Here is a 14,233-nt window from a genome sequence, read left to right as displayed (position 1 = left end):
GAAAAGTTTTTTAAATCTCCACATGGATGGACTATTTGGGCTGTAGAAGGTTATACTAGATAGTGTTCTTTGAGTTTCAAATCTTATACTCACGCAAGCTATGTTTACATCTAAAATATTAAATATAGTAATGTCACACTGCCTGAATTCACTGTCCACTGAAGGATTGAAATATTATTGTGCACGTGCGTAAGATGGGAAAGAATATTTACAGAAGAAAATTGAAATCTGTCCACAAAGTAGCACTGAGTGGAAATTTATATTCGTGTGTGGAATATATTTGATATACAGAATGTCAGTAAAACTTTGCTTCTACTATTTTGTTGAAATGAAACTTGCATCTTTTCATAAAATTGGATAGTTCAAAAAAAATATTATTTTATGTGCAGACAGGTCTCAGATACTTGTTGTTATCATTGTAATAATTTTCTTATCAACACATACCCCTGATACAATCATTAACTATTTTCAGGTTTGTAATCACCAATAACCGGCTTCAAAGACGTTCACTACTGAAGGATTCCCATCGGCGATGGATCCACTCCTAAATTATTTGTCTCTTTGAGGCGGTGAACAAATCAAATGTGAAATAATTTATGGAAATATGGTTCTTTTAAAAAATATTGCTTTCATTTTTCGAAATGTTTATCCAATTGAGTCAACAATTTTGTTTACATTCAATAAACTGTTTGAAGTTAGATTTCGTTTTATGACTTCATGCGTAGTACATAAAACATATCCCCTTAACATATTCCTAACATTTCTAAAACAATCTGAAGTTTCCAAAATGTAAGTGAAACCGTATCATGGTTTCCTATTCAGTTGGAGAGTTTCATGAAAAAAAAATAACGGTGCAAGCGATAATGAAAGTTAAATGTATTTGTTTCAGTAATATCTCGTCTATAAATGTTCTTTCCCCATGATATATAAGTACATTGTACAAATAATTATACGAATTAGTTATGTATGTAAAAATATTGAAATGGAGTACAGTTAAGAACACTCTTCTCATGAAAGAACATGGTTGCTTAAAACATGTTATGTAAAAAAATGAAATTTTGAAAATATTGTATTCTGCAAACTCCTAGATAGAAATCATAGAAAATAGTAGTCTTTGGAAAAGTTACCTTTACGTAATCTTAATTTTAGAAATATTAATATGCGAGCTAAATTGAAATTTTACTTGTAGCAGTCGCAAATTCCTAGCGTTGAAATTCACCCGAGAATTCGATTCCAAATTTTCGATGTGAAAAATGCTTAAGTGCTACAAAAAAGTAACTGTTATGTTTATATTTACACACACACACACACACACAGTGCTCAAAGTGAGAGGCGATACGAAGGATGGTATCACCAAGTCTCGATCAAACATCACTTAGCTAATATTTTCTACACAAACGCGCGCGCACGCACACGCACACACACAAGCGTTATCTCCAAGTTCATATATGCATTTTTAAAGTAACAATGACATGGATTCTTTTCACTACTTCTAATTAATTTTAGGTTAAGTGTCGAGTCCTTTACCTGAAACCGCAGATAAACCTATTGTTCTGTGCTGAAACTAAGCATATCAACAGAACTAGATACATATGACCATATAATATTTCCATTTTACTTGATGTTAAATTTGTAAAAACGATATTGGTGAGTTCTATTTACAAACACGGAAATTTTTACGTTGAATTACAATTACCTGGTGTGGGCACAGTAAATAAAATCAAAATTTGAACAAACACAACGCTTAATTTATTGCACAACTTTATACAACGAAACACAATCACATAGAACAAATTACAGTTAATTTGTATTACAGGCAATAGCTGGAGTCTGTCAACCATTTATTGGCTAATTTCTTGTCAATAGGCACTTACGGAAACATAGGGACAAAGCTTTATAAACTTTTCTAAAGCGTTAACTTTGCAATTCACTCTTGTTGTCACCAGTGACAGCCCCACTGCCTTCTAGCCTTTCGTTACCAGTGACAGCCCCATTGCCTTCTAGCTTGTTGTCACCAGTGACAGCTCCACTGCCTTCTAACTTGTTGTCTCCAGTAACAATCCCACTGCCTTCCAGCTTGTCGTCACCAGTGACAGCCCCATTGCCTTCCAGCTGCACTGCCCCTGTATATAAAGTATTAAAATATGTTAAAACATAATAGAACATTGCAAGTGAATCCATAGAAAAGTGTTAAGTTTACAATAAAATAATTTGTTTTCGTACGTAACATTACTTTACTACATTTTGTGTGCATCTGTGTCATTGTCCTATATAGCCAATGATGACAGAATTGTCATTTGCCATAGTTGCATTTCATAGTAACATAAAATTACCATAGAATTTCTTATTCCGTATATTTAATGCAATTCTATTTGCAACAAAAGATAATTTCTTCGTGAGAATGTGTGCATTACGTATTATACTATAATAAACGTACATAAGTTTTTACGATCAGTCAATAAGATAAATTTTGAAAACAGATATAATTACTTGGATTTATTTGAGGGATGTAATCCCTGTCACCGCTCCCTCAGTTAACTACGTAGTGTCCTGCTAGAAACCTGCAGTTTAGTCAGTGATAAAATATAGAAATTACATTTTTAACTCATTTTCATATCTCAGTAGTGACAAATTATAATTTTATGCTCATAATCAAATTAGAATTACAGGGATTCTGTATCACATTGGCTCGATTGTTTCAAGTTTCGATACATATAACAATTAAATATAATGTTAATAAAGAATAATTAACTAATATGACAAATAAATTTTATTCAATCAATTGTTAGAATTTCTTATCTTACCTTCTCCTCCAACTTTTATATCAAATTCCAGTTCAATGCTCACATTCAGTTTTAAGCTCCCTGTAAACAGATATGTATAATTCTAATCAAACAACAGTCTTTCATTAATAAGTCAACAATTATTCAATTAATTTTTACTGAATAGTTATTTACATCACGATTATGGAGACATGCCTTTCTTTAAAGAACTACACTTTTTAAAGAACATTTCCACCAATTTACTGTTGCCAAGCACTTACTACTTCAATATATATCTCACCATTAAACAATATTGTACAATATTTTAACACATCTGTATTCGTTAGAAAAAGACAAGGGATTTGATTTAACTAAGAGAAGATCACACAGGAAAAATAGACAATATAATAAACTTATATCATTTTTAAGGGTTTTACAAGGGGAGACATCTTACATAAAGTTCTGAAATACTTAAAAGGGACAAAAAGGGAATAAATATTTGCTTTATTTACTTGGACATATTCGATTTTTCACACATTTTATGATTTCACCTCTCAGTATTCCAAGACGTTGTCGTCATTTAAAATCTCCGTTTCTGGTTAAAGTCATATTATAAGAGTTTCTTTTAATTCACACAGATTCAAACCTACATCAACTAGAAATATCCCAAAGGAGAGATACATTACATTATAATATACAGTATTTTATAATTACATACTATACAAAAAATAATATAATATATTTTATATTATTTGATCTCTATTTCACAATTGACTCACCTCTCAATGCGAAAGCGACGTTTTCCGCTGTACCAAAACCATTTAAGACTGAAAGAAATAGAAACTCAGTGTACATATACCAGTTGAAAATTTTATGAAGTGTTATTCACCATTGGCAGTGGAAGAGAGAAATTTTTCAACAATATTTTAACTTATTTGAAATCAAGACACATCTGTATGTGGTAAACTATCATATTGTATCTATGGAATAATCAATGCACTGTTGAAATTACTCTTCAGTTCAACAATAATACAAACAACATAACCTTCAGCCAGAAGCCTTCGTGCATGTTCCTCCCCATCCGTTCAACTCGGCCCACGGTGAAGCTTGCTCCACTCTGTCCCTTAATCAACGCGCGAGGTTATTTTGCTTGTGGTCCCACTATAGTAGGTTAGTATACTTTACAAAAACATGATGTGAAGACCTACTGAATCATTCGAGCTACATTTCAGCATGGCAATATGTAAATACGTATATACAATGTTCCATTGCTCATAAAAGGAAGAAACTAAGACTTATAAAAGAGACTTGATCATGCAGGAGTATATGAGGGAATTTTGCTATCTGGAAAGTACATACAAATATATCTGAAATAATCATCTTAAATGGTGCAAGCAAAGACATGTTAATTGCTCCTGTAAAATAAGTGCAAAAAGTTGAGTCAAGTAAATAAAACTGAGCACACACTAATCTTTCAACATTTTAGAGCACGTGCTTCATTTCTTTAACTATAAAAGGCTGGGAGCACTTATCCTTCAGTGAGTGCCTACTCCAGTGGTCAATGTGAAAGTTAGCACATTGTCAGAAATTAAGCAGATACTTAAGTAAACACACATGTCTACACAAGTGTAAGCCGACGTACAGGTATCACCAGGTCATAAAAGCAATTATATGTTTATGAGAAGTCACTAGGTTGGAAACTATGCGAAGGAGGACTCATACCAAGCTGGAGCATGTGATCATTTCTTGAACACCTTCACACGGAAAAGTAAATTCATTACATAACATGAAAAAGTGTATAATAGCTATAGCTTGAAGCAAACGTCCAAATACATCATCATATATTGAATATACAATATTAAAATGCATCAGGTTTTATCAAAGTGTTATTGCAAGTAATGCGAAAGCACAATATCTAGAAGTAAAGTTCAGTTGATACGCATCGTATATATCGTGTGTGTGTGTGTGTGTGTGTGTATATATATATATATATATATATATATATATATATATACATACATTCTGAAATTTGAAATTTGAATACTTTAGAAATGCAAAAGTTAAGGTAACCTCACAGACTGATAGAAACTTGCACTTACCTTTAGTTGCTAGTCCCAAACTTAATTCTGCTAGACGGCCCACCACAGGATCTAGGGTAAAATAAAATCAGCATATTAAATTCTAGCCCAATTTGTGCAATAAAGTTATAAAAGTATAAAGATAAACTAAAGTACGGAAGCACAGCACTCCAAACAGAAGAAAACGAATGTTTACGTTAAATTTTGTTCAAGATACAACAGTGACTTAGCTAGGAAAATATGAATGGGGTGACAGAGTAGAGGACAGAAAAAAATAGGGGGAGAAGTAACTAAAAAACATACTACAAATGCATATTTGGGCTAAAAGAGCATTTATTTACCGAGTTTCTTTGGTTGCCGAGGGGCACCTCCTCTGGCGCTGTCACTGTGATGCAAATGGTTATATAACAATTTCAATCATACAAAACTTGACCTTATATATAGTATTTCTTCAACTACTGAGAATAACATAATTATTAGTACAGCAGAAGAAATATGATGTTGCAAGTGGAAAACAAATCCAATATAAATATAAATAAAACAGTAAATGAATTTAACTTTAATAGATTTCTGTCTCACCTGCTACGTTTCTCAATTTTGCTTTAGCTTTTATCACATGTCCTATAAGGTGAAAAGCTGTAATGATAAGAGAGGATTATTATCAATGGTAAAGCTGTTTTGTTGCAAAGACGACAAACATTTCTGCACGAAATTTGATTGACAGTACCCTTGGAAAAGTGATTAACCTGTCACGTTAGGAAGCATGGAGTTACAAGTTCGAATCCTGGGTAAGGTATGGACGTTTGTTTATTTCTTCAATTCATTATTCACTCTCATCGCTGTGATTAAGCAAGATAATTAAAAAAATGCGCCGAAAGATACAATGGAATAAATGCAAATACTGAATGGTCCATATGTTTCAAAACATGAAGCAGATATTATACATGCATACTATTATCTAATAGCTGTTATTATTTACAAGAGATTAAAAATAATTTACCCTATTTGAATTAATAAATCTCACACATCTTGTTAACTTAATTTTGACAGTGAAAAAGCATTACTGTACGTGAGTGCTCGCAATTTTCAACTTTGCACTGTTTTCAATGAGCTGGCACTCAACAAGATTTAATATTTCTTAATTATTCTTGATATACAATACTAATTATACTATATATATACTATATATACTAATTGTCTTTTATGCAAGTTCACTAACATAAAAAGTTATTTGTGTTCTGACCGTAGTTTGCTAGTTAGTTATTTTGCCACAATTTACCAAGATATCACTGAGTATTGCTTAAAGATGACAATATCAGAATTACAATTATGTAGCATCTGTTTAACTAGACCCACAGGCATATGTTTTTTATATTGTCCATTAATTAAATGGCAAATTTTATAGAGATGCTTTTCTTTATTTGTAGGTGTAATTTGAAAAAAATATTAGAGAAAATATCTACCAAGGGCATGATCACTATTTTTGTCGAAGGTTAATATGTAATATTCTTGATTTCTTGTAGCATTTTGTATGCAAAGCTTGCGAGTAAAATTTGTTACATACATTTTGTTGCAATTTGTGTATATTCACTATATAAGACATACCTCTTCTATAAATATGATCCCTAAATGCTCTGAAATTTTGCAATACTGCCGTTTCTAAGGAAAAAAGGAAAAAAGATTACATATTATTAAAATTTGAATTTTTTTTATGAAAATGTAAATTTAAAAACCAGAAGGAAAGCAAAATACACCAAAACAAAATGACTTACTTGTGCTATAGTCTACATAAATATTTTAAAAAAATTGATGGTAACATAGATTTTAAGCATAAGAACTGATTTTCCGACATAATACAACAAATCTTAGTTCATGATTTCTTGTCTTGCCGCTAAATATATCCAAACACCAAGAACAAATTGCCAAAATGCTAATAATACGAAGCAGAAGAAAATTATGTAGAAATTGATTATCCGATTATCCTTGGCTTGAGTTCGAACAGACGTCAGATTGCCTGAAGGCACAATTGTTCTTGGCTTGACCCCCGACAGGTGTCAGATTGCATGAAGTTACGAACAATTTAAGGAAGAACTGTTCTCGTTGAACCCCAATAGATGTCAGATTACTTGAAGTTACGAACAATGTAGGGAAGAACTGTTCTCGGCTTGAGCGCCAACAGTCGTCAGATTGCCTAGATTGAAATTACAGACAGTTCATGGAAGAATTGTTCCTGATTGGTGCACCAATAGTAATTATCTACATGAAGACGCAGTCGATACATATAAGAACGTTCTCGGCCTCAAACTTAACATTTGTCAGATTGCGTAGGTTGAAATTACAGACAAAGACTGTTCTCGTTTTAGCTTCAATGATAAGCTTGAAAGAGGTAGGTGGAGGTATAATCTGTCTGGGCTGACCTAAATGTTGGAAGAACATAAAAGATAGAAAGCGATAGGGGCTAGAATTCACAAGGCAACGAGAATTACGTATACATACATACTACTTCACTCTCTTCTAATTCATTGAACGTTTAAATGCTAATTCCTTCTACTATATTATATTTGTTTTCAGATTGAACGTATCTAAAGTTCATATCTTGAGGAAAATTAGTATTCCCAGTATAACAGAACCAGCATTTCTTACCGTTCAATGGGACTCCTCTTGATCTTGATCGCCAACTCTTCATTTGTAGCGAAGGAGCAGTCAATCCTAGAAAAAATAATTTTTGAAATAAATTTGATAGGATATTCATTCTTGTACTTAAGTACTGTAGTATAGCAATAGTATGTTTACTTTTAACATTACTTAAATGTTATATTGATATATATTAAAAATAATAATTAAAAGGTTTGCTGCAACTCAAACCATGCTGAAATAACTTGTGCTCACATATACTCACAGTTGAATTCTTATGATTCATTGGTTTTTATAATAAGATAATAATTTCAACTACTATAATATACTAGGCAATAAAAACATTAACTGCATTTAATAAATTGTAATTATATTACTTCATATCTGAGCTGTGTTTATAGATAAAGTACAAAATATTAATTCTTGTCATATATTCAATTAATAATATCGTAAACATTTTAAGATTACTTTGAAACCTTAAGAACTTACTGGATATTAAGTTAAAAGACTCCTTGATGAAAGAGATTTGTTTTATATTGATTTCACAAATCAAAAATATCTTGTGATTAAGTATTAATTAGAAAATGATAAGACATATGAAATTATTCAAATCAAATTTGTATCTGTAAGTAACAAGAATTATTTTTGGAATTAGTTTGAATATATGAATGTTAATAATTATATTATAATATTTATACTAATTTTATTTGGGAATATGTGTTATCGAGAAGTATAACATTTCAAAATTATCCATTTATTTCGTACTGAAGTCAATTATATTTTGTCTTCATATAACGTCAAGTCTAGCTTATGACACTATAATAATTCAGTGTTCTAAAATGTCAATACAGAAATTAAATCATGGAGTAGAAATAAACCTATTTGTACAATACCCTGAGCAATATTATGATATACGTACCTATTACTAAGCCAGTGCTATACAATGTTTTTATCATCTTAGGGAAATTTACTCAAATACATTTCTCTTATGTTTTAAAGTGCGATGTGATATCAAAAAAGTATCATCAAACCTATATGAATCAATCACGTAACATTGTTCATTTTGGTTCATAAACAAAATATTAACATCTTTACATTTGTGCACACGGATGCGATTTTCAACAAAAGCCTTTCTATGGTGAGGTGGAATGGTCTAAACTGTAAAGAATTCCAGTTCCAATTCACTTGTGTAATAAAGATAATAACATGGAAAAATAAGTTCATAGGTTTTATATGTACATCAACAACTCATCAGTTTATTCAAACAAGTTATTTCTTATTACAAACATCAATATAACATTCGTTCAACTGCTGACACATTTTTGGCAGAAAAATACAACTGTCCTTGGATGCCAAATATACATATATACAGAATGATATTTCAAAACATATCGTATGAATAAATTATAAAAATACATTTTATTTCGCCAACTTCCACAAAAATGCTAGTCCAGAATACAATTATATTTTTATCTTAAAAGGCACAGTCAATTAAAACATATAGACAAAATAAATAATTAATTTTAAAAATGGCAAGCAACATTATTTTCAACAGAAGCAATTCAGTTTTTTGAACCAGTACCTGTGAGAACAAAATTATGCAAGAGAATGTCAAATATGAAAAATTGTCTGAATTATTTCATCATAAAAATATTATTTCATGTAAATTAATTATTTCTATGTAGAAAACATGTTTTAAACGTATAAGGTATAAGGTATACGTTTGTTGTATACCTAGAACACACACTACATGATTCTAATACAACACACTCAACCTAATCTAGACAAACCTAACTTAAATAACCATAAATTTCAATTTTGTACATTTGACAGCTCATTTGCATAATTTAAAATTATATACTTTATTATTTGGTTGCTAATTTTGAACAATATTTTGTTTTATAGACTTAATTATTTTCAATTCCAATAACATATCAGTCACTAGTCTTGCTGGCATAGACAAGCTTTTTTTTGCATCCAACTGTACAATGATGTCACTTTTAAAGAAATTGTTACTTTCCTGCATCTCTTCTTCCAGGGGCCATTCTGTGTTCTACCCTATCTATTTGGTGTTTTCCTGAAATTAAATACAAGAACTAATATTACTACACAACTGTCAAAAGGGATATGTATTTCTTCTTTGTAGAGGTATTAAGCATGTGAGTATAAAACACTAAATTCTCCATCAATGTTGTATTCTATAAAGAATATATGGCTTCTGTGCTAATCAAAGATATATATATATATATATATATATATATATATATATATATATATATATATATATATATATATATATATATATGAATGCGAATTCAAACACACACACTCTCATATGTCAATGTAGAGTAGAAGACTCAAAGACAAACGCTTACCTTATTCTGTGTTTCTTTTTATTAAACTAGTGAAGTTCTCTTGCTTTTCACATCCTAAGAACCAGTAAGTCCGCCCCCTCCAATCTGGTTTTTACATCTCCATGATCACTAATTTTTGGCACTTGGGCGGGACTGTATATATAATTTACATATTATTTAAAAGCTGGAAGTAACTGGAATCCCCTCCCTCCTTCCCCACTGGGAATATTTCCAATACCATACCGCACAACATCGCCACAGAAAATAGAATGGGAAAGGCAGTGCATTAACTTTAAATCCAACAGTGATTGTTAAAATGGTTTATGTCCCCAAATTGAATTGACTTGGGTTCAAGCCAAAAATTATGAAGTTAGTGTGAATACCAATTCTGGTTATTTTCTTATCAACACCCAATAACAGTGAGAATCAATTTGTTCCAACTTGAGCAGTTTTAACGTAAAACTTTGTATTCCCCATTATGTCGCAACATAAAAATGGTTTTGCACCGACTTCAGCGGTTTTTATGTACAGTATGCGCCAAAATATACAGTACTGAAATTAAGAGACGAACATTAAATTGTTGTCATCTGTGAGTTTATTTATCCTGAAAGAAACACTACATACACACTATTAGCGAGTTTTCACTACTGAGAACACGAGCGGCTGGAGCTATGCCCCATCGACAAACGCACATGCGCGTTCGTGGTGCGCGAGTTTCAGTACTGCAAATTTTGGCGAATACCGTACTTAATAATTTCAATTGTAATTGTATGTGATTACCTTTGTTAGCTCAAACACACATTTGCATGCGACTACACAATGACATAACTTATTTTAAATACTTACTGCCATCATGAAATTTTCCTAGACCTAATCCAGCATCAACGTCCCTATCTAGATGGGCTTGTCCTGAAATGAGATACATTAAGTATCATTATTGATAGTGTGCGATGTTCATAACCAATAGAAGTTTCAAAATAGAAATGGTCAATGCGAAAATTAAGCCACATCACCTCGTTACTAGTCTCTTATTTGGAATTTTAAGTTATAGTATTTGCTTGTTTTGAGAATGTAGTGAAGTCAGTACATTAACAGTAATTCTTAGAATTTAACTTCATATTGCACAATAATTTCAAATTGATTTCAAGTTTATACTTGTTGCCATTTATCTTTTAGTATACTCCAATTCTCTTGTGATTGATTGCTAAATCATATATGTTTGTGTGAGTTTATGTACCTCCGGCTTCTCCTTGACCGCCAAAAGAACCTTCACCATCTGCTTCAGCTTCTCCTTTCGCTTTCAGCTTGAATTTTGCTGAAAACACAAGAAAGTGTAACTAATAAGAGAATTACTAACTGCTTACAGATATTTATTCGTTACATCACGATTTGAGTACACAACTTTGAACGCGATTGGTCAATGACTTAAAATAACCAAAAATTCGGGAAATAATGGAAAGGTCCGGTATCTCTCCTAAAATATAGCTATCACTATTATGTTAAGGAGATAAAAGTAAGTTTTGTCTCTACTTGCTTAATGTATATATTTTCCTACTTTCATATTTTATCTTAAAATTTCTTACCACGTTCCCTATCACCGATCTCAAATCGCGCTTTTTACCTATTAACTCTCAACATCTTATTTCACGTTTCTAATTCTCCTTCCCTCCCAAATTTTGGTTTCACTTACTTTGTAATCGTTAACTATTAAAGCTAAAAATTCAAGTTTCATTTCACTGACCACTGTGGTAATGATATTGCATATTTTAATATATACATTTTTAGTTATATCTAAAAAAAAAAAGTTTCACTTTACTGTTTACATTCTACCTCTATTTATTCTCTACCATATTTGAATAATCTAACCTAGATTTATCTAGCAATTTTTGTATGTTTTGTACGTTTCATTTTTGTTTTTCGGTCGAAATTTCTAGTCCGTTTCTAATTAATAACAGAACGGACTACTTTAAGCTACTTAGTATACTGTGCAGCAATCTTCTTCAGTCTGTATATATATTATTTGCTACGATTAACATATTCTGACTGTTTTTTTTAAAGGATTGTGTGCATATAGAGATTAAAAACATTCAAAGTTCGTAGAGTCCTCAAATATTTTAAAGGGAAAGACGCCACTGTTTGTGAACAGTACTGAGTATACTATATGCACGTTATGTGAACAAAAGATATTTGCTTATTTACTAACTGCACTTGAAATTATCAATTTCCACTTACATGTTCCTCCAAAAGAACCGTCTGCACCACCTTTTCCGTCCACTTCTGAAAATTAATATACATTTTCTTATGTTAGCTGCGTTTTGAAAAACAATATATAAAGACCTATGAATATTGATGACTGCCTCATTCTCTGAGAATATCATTTAAATTCTGTCTTGGGAAGTTCTGGAGCAAGTCTCTGCATAAGGAGTGATTTCAGAGAGCTCCACCAACTAACTCTTGAGAGAGAACGGGATTCTTAAGAGGCAGATACCAGCTCTTTGCAGAACCATGTACTACTTCGCCCGGCCCACTAGCATTGTCCCCTTCTCAGGCATTATGTGTAACCTTGCTCCAGAGATTCCCGAGATAAAATATACAGTCTTCTTCTTTCCTAGGCTTAATCAAATGTTAGATCAAATCCTTCTTTAACTTGAGGGCACAACATAGATTTCTCTATTACTACATATACTGAACACATATATTAACAAACCGTAGCTACATAACAATATTTCAAATGTCGATAGACAATACACAATTTCTCAATAACCAACATTATTCTCAGTTCAATTGAATTCTAATAAACTTTGTCAAATTTGTCTTAAAATCCACTTTATGCTCATGTAGGCTATTCGGAATTGGCCTAAAGTTTAAATGGGATTTCAGCCATTGTGCAATCGCCCTAATGGAAGCTTCTATTCACAAGATGATAACGTAACCACTACTCTATCTTAAAATATTTTAAAGCAAACTTCGCACTTAAATTAGTCGTAAATGTACAGAAGATACTTACGGGTTGTTTTTCCAACTCCAAATAGACGAGATCCTTCGTTGCGATCTGAAGATTAAATACGTGTATTACTATGGTGGTGGAAACATTACGCTAACATAAATGTATGTACCAGTAGTGAGGGAGCACCGAGAATGTCCCGATACCCCTTTTGCTTATTTACTGAACAAAGATATTGCTCATTTTATTATATTTATTTATTTATTCTGACATGTTTAGCTAAGATCACATGATTTACTTCGGAGATGGCTGGTGTTTATTATATATATATATATATCTGGGTTCTAGGGGGAGGGAGAACAGAATACACAATAAAATATTTCATAATTACCATTTTAAATTTTGTTTTACAAGTTGTTCAAAGACCAACATGGTGATCGTGGGACATTGCAAAGGGGAGGATCAGTTATCATTTTGGTTATTCCCAGATCTTTATTGCTTTGATTTGAATATCTTGATTGTCGCAATTTGAGCAGTTTCAAGTGAATAACCTTACGTTCGTCACTATGTACAATCCTAAGAATGGTGTCGTCTTAATTGACCAGTTTTAATATGGCCTCATATCCTTACGTTTGTCATGATGTCCCACCGTAAGAATGAGTTTGTTGCAACTTGCGCAATTTTAACATAAAACTATGTATTCACCATGATGTCGCAACGTAAAAATGATTTTGTCACGATTTCGACGATTTTTATGTACTTAATAATTTCAATTGGAATTGCATATGTTCATCTTTGTTGGCTGAAGCACACTTTTGCATTCGACTACACAATGACATAACTTATTTTAAATACTTACTGGCATCATGAAATTTTCCTAGACCTATTCCAGCATCAACGTCCCTATCTAGATGGGCTTGTCCTGAAATGAGATACATTAAGTATCATTATTGATAGTGTGCGATGTTCATAACCAGTAGAAGGCTTCCAAATAGAAATTGTCAATACTGCAAATAAGCCACATTACATCGTTATTAGCCTCTTATTGAGAATTATAAGTCATAGCATTTGTTTGTTTTGAGAATGTAGTCAAGTCGGTACATTAACAGTAATTCTTTGAATTTAACTTCATATTGCACAATAATTTCAAATTGATTTAAAGTTTATACTTGTTGCCATTTATATTTTAGTATACTCCATTTCTCTTGTGATTGATTGCTAAATCAGATATATATATAAATATATGTGTGTGTGCGTGTGTGTATCTATGTACCTCCGGCTTCTCCTTGACCGCCAAAAGAACCTTCGCCATCTGCTTCCGCTTCTCCTTTCGCTTTCAGCTTGAATTTTGCTGAAAAACACAACATAGTGTAACTAATAAAAGAATTACTAACTGTTTATAGATATTTATTCGTTACATTACGTTTTCTGTAAACAGGTTTGAACGCTATTGGTCAATTT

General features: G+C 31.8%; 2 protein-coding genes across 13 annotated transcripts in view; one reads left to right on the top strand and one right to left on the bottom strand.

Moving 5' to 3' along the window:
* LOC145991193 (uncharacterized) overlaps positions 1 to 698 on the top strand; it is a 38,639-nt gene extending 37,941 nt beyond the window's left edge. The window contains exon 17 of the mRNA XM_083127082.1: positions 473 to 698. Coding sequence (XP_082983208.1) covers positions 473 to 480 — 8 coding nt within the window. The 3' untranslated portion in view covers positions 481 to 698. The remainder of the gene's footprint in view (positions 1 to 472) is intronic.
* Positions 699 to 1,726: 1,028 nt separating this feature from the next.
* The window catches only part of LOC145991191 (uncharacterized), a 98,077-nt gene continuing 85,570 nt past the window's right edge, over positions 1,727 to 14,233 (bottom strand). For 8 of the 12 annotated variants that reach the window (XM_083127077.1, XM_083127076.1, XM_083127067.1 and 5 more), the window contains 14 exons: positions 14,046 to 14,123; positions 13,632 to 13,694; positions 12,836 to 12,880; positions 12,061 to 12,105; positions 11,066 to 11,143; positions 10,675 to 10,737; positions 9,497 to 9,551; positions 7,484 to 7,551; positions 6,446 to 6,499; positions 5,420 to 5,476; positions 4,862 to 4,912; positions 3,542 to 3,589; positions 2,805 to 2,864; positions 1,727 to 2,123 (listed from right to left, as the gene is read on the bottom strand). In XM_083127077.1, the coding sequence (XP_082983203.1) occupies positions 1,915 to 2,123; positions 2,805 to 2,864; positions 3,542 to 3,589; positions 4,862 to 4,912; positions 5,420 to 5,476; positions 6,446 to 6,499; positions 7,484 to 7,551; positions 9,497 to 9,551; positions 10,675 to 10,737; positions 11,066 to 11,143; positions 12,061 to 12,105; positions 12,836 to 12,880; positions 13,632 to 13,694; positions 14,046 to 14,123 (974 nt within the window). In that variant the 3' untranslated portion in view covers positions 1,727 to 1,914. The remainder of the gene's footprint in view (positions 2,124 to 2,804; positions 2,865 to 3,541; positions 3,590 to 4,861; positions 4,913 to 5,419; positions 5,477 to 6,445; positions 6,500 to 7,483; positions 7,552 to 9,496; positions 9,552 to 10,674; positions 10,738 to 11,065; positions 11,144 to 12,060; positions 12,106 to 12,835; positions 12,881 to 13,631; positions 13,695 to 14,045; positions 14,124 to 14,233) is intronic. The other 4 variants (XM_083127078.1, XM_083127075.1, XM_083127070.1 and 1 more) reach the window with 3 other exon arrangements.

The sequence above is a fragment of the Lepisma saccharinum genome, chromosome 8, assembly GCF_977018435.1.
Source record: "Lepisma saccharinum chromosome 8, izLepSacc3.1, whole genome shotgun sequence".
Lineage (NCBI taxonomy): Eukaryota > Metazoa > Arthropoda > Insecta > Zygentoma > Lepismatidae > Lepisma > Lepisma saccharinum.
Note: the sequence above shows the minus strand (reverse complement) of the source record. Positions and strands in the feature narration are given on the sequence as shown.